The 9,056-nt window shown below is 32.5% G+C and overlaps 1 protein-coding gene across 1 annotated transcript; it reads left to right on the plus strand.

Moving 5' to 3' along the window:
- LOC114395353 lies at positions 1 to 3,083 on the plus strand. The gene is made up of 3 exons (XM_028357109.1): positions 1 to 113; positions 324 to 416; positions 502 to 3,083. Exon 3 carries the CDS (start codon positions 701 to 703, stop codon positions 2,462 to 2,464), a length of 1,764 nt encoding a protein of 587 aa, XP_028212910.1. The 5' UTR covers positions 1 to 113; positions 324 to 416; positions 502 to 700; the 3' UTR covers positions 2,465 to 3,083.
- The last annotated feature ends 5,973 nt before the right edge of the window (positions 3,084 to 9,056 follow it).

Raw genomic sequence — 9,056 nt, forward strand, 5'->3', positions numbered from 1 at the left:
AAGAAAAAAACTCGGTATGCAAGAATGCATATGGTTGAAGTTCCAGCACACACATTAGCATAAATGTCCATTTTTCTTAGTCCAAGCACCCCTATTGACAGCAACCATTTTTGGTAAATATTCAGTTCTTTTAATTAAACTTCATCACAAATTTGCTTTCACTATGGTTTCTACTTTTTACATCAGAGGGGTGCTCTTTGGGTTCACTCTGTGGAAGAGAAGAAATGATTTTGTTGTTGTTAACAGAACCTGGATTTGGGATTATGAGCTTCATCATCCAAGAATTTGTCATTTCACTCATTTGGTTGAACATTTTTTCGCAGTTGCAGAGAGAAAATTCAGCAGGTACGGTAGAGCTGTTATTTTCCAAAACCCTCAAATGCTTAAGTTCTTCACAGCTTTTGCGTGCAATCTGGGTAAGTGTAACCTTTTAAAATGAAGCATCACAATGCTTATTGCTTAATTTTATTTGCAACCATGATAATGTTATGCCCTTTTCAGGGAAATTTCTTCCAACCTAAGAACTGCCCAGAATTTTATTTTCAACCATGTGTACAGGGAAGCCAATGCCAAGTTATGGGATGTCTATTGATTCATACAGATATTAGAATGTTTTTATGTTGTCTCTGATTTCCTTGTATTACCTACCCTTCTAGCTGATAGTTCTGCTGTGTTTTTTGGTTCTATCGTGTTGAGCATCATGGAGGTGAGAGAAGATTTCATGGATGAATCAACGTTGAGCATGATGGAGGTGAGGGAAGATTTCATGGTTTCACCTATTGGTGACAGTGAACCATCTTTGAGAACTGCCTATTTTCTGAAACCCCTTGCAAAGTCCCTTGATGGATCAGTTTCTGAGGTTCTATCATCTTCCAAGACTATGCAACTGCCACCTGTGTTTGAACCAAAGGAGTGGCCTTTGGTGGTCCATTTCAAAGGGTGGCCCAAGCTAAAGCGGAAATGGGTTGAATGGGTGGATGCACTTCAAGTAAGATATGGATCAGTGTGGAAGAAAGTTGGTATCTTTGATGCCATAATGAGTACCAAGTGTTCCATAGTGAAAGACGAAAACTTGTGTTTTGGGGTTGCTGAGAAGTGGTGTCCTAAGACAAATACCTTCTTGTTTCCATGGGGGGAGGCAACAATCACCTTGGAAGATGTGATGGTGTTGGGGGCTTACCCTCTTGTTGGTGATCCTATCTTCACTCCACTTCAAAGCCAGGAAATGATAGAGGTGGAGAAGAAATTGATTCATGCAAGACAGCAACCCTTGAGGAAGAACGGAGCTAAGGTTACGACATCATTATGGATGAATCTTTTTCTCAATAGTGGGAGTGAAATTGAGCATGAAGCATTCCTTGCAACTTGGTTGACAATGGTTGGTTTTTCTCACAATGGCTTGATGAGTAAGTTTGTTTTCCCCATTGCTATTCATCTTGCTAGAGGGAATTCCATTGCTTTGGGACCAGCAGTTTTAGCCAGCATATATAAGGATTTGAGTCTGTTAAAGAAAACAATAGTAGATTTCACTAATGATAAATTGGAATTGGAGGTTACTCTTCTGTCACCCTTTTACCTGGTCCAAATTTGGGTGTGGGAGAGGTTCATGAATTTGCAACCACAGCCCATGTTGATAAACCAAGAAGACCCTATGTTGTTTAGGTGGCACAAGGTTAATACCTTGAAAATTGACAATGTGAGATTGGCACTGGACTCGGCTATGGAGCATTTCCGTTGGCGCCCTTATGTTCAATATGCTGGTAAGTTCAAGGTGTTTTATCCAGAAAATGAAACTTTGGTACTAATTGATACAAATTTGGATAAAGAACCTACGGGACTACTAGTGTCTTTTGTTACATGCTTGAGAGTTTCTGTGCTTGTTGGAATTCAGTCTACTATAAAGAAGTATCTGCCACATAGAGTTGCTATGCAATTTGGAATGGATCAAGATGTTCCTGGTCGTGTGCCTACATTTCATGGGACTGAAGCCATTGCATGGAAAAATTACTGCAGGACCATATCTGATAGGAGTTTGTATTTTCCTGCTAGGCTTTTTGAGGGAGATGTTACCACACGTTATGCAATGTGGTGGAAGCAATCAGTACTATGTCGTCATCATGATTTTGCAAAGAATATTGTGCAGCGAAAGAGAAGTCTGAGGCCTCCTCCTCATGGGCCACATGTATTGAAAGCAAATAAAAAGGGTTATGATGCTGATGTTCCACCTGGTTTTTCTCATTTGAAAACTGCTCCATCTGGAAATTCTGGTGAAGACAACGGTGAGCCATTGATGGGGGGTCTGGAGGAAGATTTTGGGGATGCAAATGGGAGAAAAGAATCAAGGCTGTCTAGTGAAAGCTGTAGCTGTGCATCTGGAATAAAAGTGAAGTATCTTGAACAGAGAATCAACAGACTGGAGACAGTGATTAAAAAATTAAAAATAGAAAAATTTGGTCATAGTTGACAAAATTATTAGTTTATCATACTAAATCCTTACCACTAGTTAACGCTTGTTTCTTATAGTAAAAAAATTACATGACATGTCAGAAAAACAAATACAACTTGATCTTGTGAGCTTGGTACTGGTTTATTGTCTTGGTTTCACTGCATTACTCAGCAACATGTTTATCAATTGGTAGCTAATTTGTTGAATACTGCTTGCTGTTTGTATCTTTGCTTATGGAGGTAAAACGAATGCTAGCAACACTTCCTTCAACAACTTTTTATCAGACTGAAATTTAGGTGAGACACTCTAAGTATGTGTTTGTGTACACGTTTGGTTGTTTGAAACTTGGATTTGTAATTTTAACTAAAGTTGATCCAATTTTAAGTTAATGTGGTTTTGCGTTTACTGCCAAACTTAATTCTGGTAGGAAGAAGTTCATTGCTTATGCAATGAGTTGGTTCAATTTAATGCTTCTGGACTGTAATTTTTCTTCCTGTTCTCATTTTCTCCTCCTTTTTCATGTTTTGCATGATGTCCATTGGAGGTTCATATCTGACTTGGATTGATTTTCTCCTCCTTGCTGACATTGGTTCTTGCATTTTCGCCAATACTAAGGCTTTTCCCTTTGCCTTCTCTCTCTTCTTGGTTCTTTAAATCTGAAGTTTTGTGTTCACTAGCATTTCATATAATGCTTTGTATATTGATCAACTGGAGTCAACGGGTTGTTGTTCAGATCAACATGGATTACTCACCTTGTCCTTTTGTAATTGGTTGAACTGTAATTTCAGTTTCATAATCTAAATTTCTGTAAACTGTAGCAACAGTTTCATTATCTAAACTTTGTGTAAAACAGATGCATTCAGTAATATATGCTATTGTTTTTACCTTCAAACTCCTGGTATAGTTTTGCTATTGTTATTGATGCATGAACTAAATCAGAAATTATTGAGAAAAAAAGTGTCCTATGCCGATAAACATAATTGAGTAACCATCTAGCTTCTCAGGCAGAACAACCTATATCTGAATGTAGAATATGAAACATATATCTCAGGATAATGGGAGGGTGCCTATTAATCTAGCCAATTGCAATGGCATGCCAGATCGTTCAGGTTCTAAATTGTACCTATTAACTGCACATTGTTAGAATGCAAGAGTTAAGAGTGATTGAGTAGCTGTACCAAGGTATTTTATATTAGACCGTGACACCCTGTTTTATATGCCAGAGCTATTTTATATTCACTCTGAAAAATGCTTAGGGAAATTAGACCTTGACACCCTTTACTTCATATTCACTTGTGTTGACTCATTACACAACAATGTGGGACTTTATTTTTTCAATAAACCTTACCCTTGACCAATTAGAGGTGTAAAAATGGATTTCAAATATAAACTCTATAATTTAATATTTTCTACAATCTAAATGTAAGAATTATGATCCTTAATCAATATTAGTTCTGTTAAAATTGTGATTAAAATTATAATTCTGAACTACAATTCCAATTCCATTCACCACTTGGACTCTAATGAATTTTAAAAACTTAAAAGAAGACTTTGGATGAAATTTTGAAGTTAAAACTAGGAACATTTAAGTTTTTTTTTTTGCTGAATGTAGGAACATTCAAGATATTACTTTATCTTTTAAAACTTTAAAACTAATAACAGGTTACAGGGCGTTAAAACTAATCAATATTAGTTCTGTTAAAATTGTAATTAAAATTATAATTCTGAACTACAATTCCAATTCTATTCATCACTTGGATTCAAATTAAAAGTATCCTTAAAGAGAAGATAGTGTAATTTATTTTTTATTACTTTTTATATCTCCTGGATTGAGAGAGATTTTTACATCTATCTTTCCTAAATTGTAATGCAAACATGTCTACTAATAAAAAAAATGTAAACATGTCTCGACTTTGGTTGTGGATTCTCGATAAACAAGGACAAAAATCAAAGAAAATAGAAACCAGAACTCCAGAAGTGGTTCCTACGCATATCTGAGAAACAAAATTATTATTTTTCTAAAAGAAACAATTTTAATAATAAATAAAAATAAAAGGTTAATTAAATTGCTTAGACTTTCTGTATATTGGTCATATTAACTTATTTCATTTACTGACATTAGTCCATTTCCAGACATTTTCATAAAAAAAAAAAAAAAACAACAATAAAGCAAGCATATGCAGTGGCTGACATAAACAATGAAAAGAAAACAGGACTAAATAATAGAATGGAACAAATTAGAGCTACTTATGGAAACTAGGCAACACAGGAAAAAAAGAAAGCTTTATCAAAATAAATAAGCCAATAGAAAGTGAATCCTCTACCTCCGAAATTTGAAATTGAACCCTGAAAGAAATTAATATCACATGTCATTAGCAGAGGGTCTTTCCACAAGGAAGAGGGGATATCAAACATGCTTAGCTTATATTAATATGAGCCTTTTGCATCAACTAATTCCTACATTTTTCTATTCATAAGAGCACACAAATTTCTCTGCCTATAAATTAGTGAAACAAGGAATTGCATGCGGTTTGGTTCTTTTTCAGTTTTTAATTGTTTTGTTTTAAATTTGAAGGCCTTTTGTTTTCAAATTATATTACCCCACAAAAGTTTAATTCTGGAAATTCAGTAGCTCGTATCAACATTTTCTTTGGATTTCAATGCCATTGGAAAGCAAAAAATTGCATTGTTCAAGATTCTTTTTACGTTTTCCTATGATTTAGACAATAAATATTTTTTCTTTTTAGTTCTTTAACTACTCTAAGGACACTTTTAACAATATCATTAATCTTAAGTTTTTCTATAAATAATGAAACTTACTATACAATATTTCACAATCAAGTTACATGTCAATGTCCACACCAGCCAACACTAAGCTACCACCACCACATTACAGCAGAAATCGCAAGTACAGCATCAGCCAATTTTATAATACCACTTAACTCCTATTTAAAAATTCATTAAAAAAATCATATAAGTTAAGAAGCAAGCAGGACAAAGAAGTAATTTGGGATTACTATAAAGTTTGTAAATAATATATATTGGTTAAAAATGTTATGATGTTCCCTTCATAGGGAGACTCGAATATGTTGAGTATAAAATAAGTTGGACAATGTATTAGTATTCTATTTTGAAATATCACATTTTTTTCCGCCAAGAAGGCAAAAGGAAAGAAGTTAGTCTACTTAGATGTTATAATAAAGAAGAAAAAAAATATCTAAGGTCAAATTAAAATTTCTCTTGTGCAAAAACAAAAAAAGCAAGATGATTGGTTTAATAGGTATTATAAGTCAAGAAGATCAATTGGTTGGTTGAACAGAAGGCATGGCCGCATGGGTTGTTATAAATCCCTTAACAAACAATGTCTTCTATCATGGTAGATAAAAAAAAATATTACAAGAAAAATGGCAGGAATAGAAAACCTTTATTGTAATTAAATATTCTTTACCGACTAATATTGTGGCAACTTATCAAAATCCATGCTCTTGTTTATAAATTCATAGAAAAATAATTGTTTAATATGGTATAAACAAAAAAGAAGTGTATTAAAAAGATAATAAAAAAGTTATTAATATATGATTATATGCATGCTACCAATTATAATTAAAAAAAACATGGGACCAATTCTTATCTCACTAAATTATCAATTTTAAAAAAATCCTATTATGAACTAATTAAAGATAATAAAAAATCAATCAATCATCATGGTTAACACACCTGCTTAATATGTGACTTTAAATCTGATTTCCTTTAAAGATTAAAACCAATTAATTAATATGCACAATCTCTTTTAAAATGTTTAAATCTAATTTTCTTTTAAAGCCTAAAACCAATCAATTAATGTATACAATCTTCTTTTTATAAATGAACTCTGTCACTTTTTTTTCTCACATCCATGTATCTTTCCTTAAAACCAATTCCTTTGAGGTACAGTGGGGTGCTAATTAAATGTAAGCACGGAGATTCAAACCTTGGTCAACTCCTACGTTTTTAAGGAACGACATAACTTGAAGTTTTTTATTGGTAAAAAAAAAAAAACTATTTACCAAAAGGTATAGTTTTTGACAACTATTCAAGGGGCATGAGTGATTTTGACTTCTTAAGTTGGTTCATGCCCCGTAAATAATTTTAAACTGCACCTTTTAATTACATAAATAGTTTTTTATTTTTACTTCTTCTCAAATATTTGTCCTAATTAAATATATATTGGTAGCAATCCCGTTTTTAAAAATATTTTCAAATCTCATGGAATTCAATTCAAAATGAGACCATACGTTCCGCATGGTTTACACACACGCAAACAATAATACATGCAGCAGAAACAAATAGGCAATGTTCACTGTTCAGTTCTTCACAACCGCTCTCCCCTTCATGCAGGAAGCATGCATTTCTCTCTAGAGAATTCAAACTCACACAATATGTTAAAGGACTCATGAGAAGAATGAATTTTATTATATATAATCATATGTTAACATTTAAGATTAATTTTACTTAAAATTTATCTTATCATTTACATTAATTCATCTCATATATATTATTATATGGTACGTAAAGAAGAGTGTTAATCTATGATCGTATAATCATATACTAATCCTACACTTATGCAAGCATGTCAGTAAACACTACATGCACCAACAACCGTGTAAATAGATTTTACATTGTGAACTAATCATCAAAAATTTTCATGTGAAGTAATTTTGTAAACTTTTATAATGTCTAAGTCATTAATTTTTAAAATGATTTATGATTGGTTGACAATTTAGAAAACCATTACACCGTTAGTACATAGATGTTAAACTACTGATTGATTTTACTAATCCAATCTCTTACATTAGTTCTTTTTCCATGTATATATTGTTTGGTGAGTCCTTTCTCTTGTTGTGTGTGAAGGTGAAAATGTACAAGGCAAAGTTGCAAGAGCTGTGCCACCAGAGAAAGTGGGGTCTGCCTAGGCACTTTGCCATGAAAGATGGTCCAGATCACATACCAAGCTTTAAGCTTCTGATTATGTCAATCGTGTCCCCTTCACTTCTGGTGCCATTAGTTCCCTTAAAGAAGCTAATAACGAAGCTGCCATGCTTGCTTTCCTCAGCTTCTCTTCTGGTACTCCACAAATTTCCCTTTCTAGGTTCTGTCTGTTTCCATGGAAAGTTGCTTTCTTTAGTGTTTTCTTCTTGCTGGGGATGATGGTCTTGAGGTTGGGAATTACGGTTTTGTGAAGTGAGTTATGTGTTTTATTCCTTGAATTGTTTATAAGTCATGTCTGTGTTCATATTGAACCATAGCAGCATAGCTGATTAGGACAGTTCTCAGAATACAAATTTCTTCTGTGTGTTCATGTCTGTGTTCCTTGAATTTTGGTTGGAAATGATCACTTTGTTCAGTGAAATGGTTTCAGAACCTCAAAATTGTTTGATCAAGAGAGGATGATTGGTTACGCAGGTGTTTAAAAATTTTGTTTTCAAATGGGTGATAATTTTTTGTCCTTGGATTAGTATTGACAATCACTTTTTTTGTTGCAGATTTTCATTGATTTCATAATAGACGAACTAGAATTCAAGTATGAAATTTAGCATCTTATCTTATATTTTAGAATCATATATTTAAATCAATTCTGTCAAAAGTCTTTCTTGTATAGTTTCCCTGGTTAATATTATGCCTTGTACAGTAACAAAAGGATGCAGAAAACAATATGATTCTAGTAAAAAGCTTCATGACTTTATACAGAGTACCCTAAAAACTTGGCATAAGTAAAACTTTTGGTAACTTGTTTACAATGTAGATATATTGCTATTACAATGTAGATATATTGTTATTCCTTAAGCAAATCCTTAATGCTCCCTTGGTGCCGTTAGATGTTGTCCCTTGGTGGTGCGTTTTTGAATTCCTCTAAGGTTCTAGGCCTCGTATCCTAGATTTGTTCTTTGACCCACAACAGACAATCTTTTATATTTTATGCTTGTGCCATAGTAAACCCAACCATGTTATAGCTTTGGATATGCCATGCTTGGACGTGTTTAAAAGAAATGATGCCATGAAAAAAAGTTATGGTTACAAATAGCGTGTGAAATAGGATTATCCTTATTTTTAGACTAAACCACTCTTGATCAGCCCACTCTACTTTAAATTCATTTTAGGGGTTCTTTTTTCTCCAAATCACTTTTTATATCTTTTATGAATATGGTGGATCTTATATTATAAATTAAAATATATAATATAGAGAATGGTATCTTCACTCACTTAATTAATTAACATTTCAACGTTTTTTTTTTTAGATTCATTTAACACACTACTCTTACTATTAGTTTAAAGAAAATTCTCAACCATCGTATATTACTATCCTCTTATCTTTGACAATATTTAACCACTTATCTCTTTTAATATACTATTTTCTTTTTGCTTCTAAATTAAATTCTAATAAAGTAAATAACTAAAAATAACCTTATATTTAAAGTTAAAATAAAAATTTATATATTTAAAAAAATTCACTTATTAAAAAATTTAGCTATAATAAAATTTATATTTTTGAAACTCTTTATTTATTATGATTTTTAATTTTAATTATATAAAAATTAACATTTATGCGATGCTTCCACTAATTTCTCCTTCA

This window comes from Glycine soja, chromosome 18, assembly GCF_004193775.1.
Source record: "Glycine soja cultivar W05 chromosome 18, ASM419377v2, whole genome shotgun sequence".
Taxonomy (NCBI): domain Eukaryota; kingdom Viridiplantae; phylum Streptophyta; class Magnoliopsida; order Fabales; family Fabaceae; genus Glycine; species Glycine soja.

What these genes read in the sequence shown, in the direction of transcription:
- LOC114395353 (XM_028357109.1), top strand. Translation starts at nt 701, where the DNA reads ATGGAGGTGAGAGAAGATTTCATGGATGAATCAACGTTGAGCATGATG.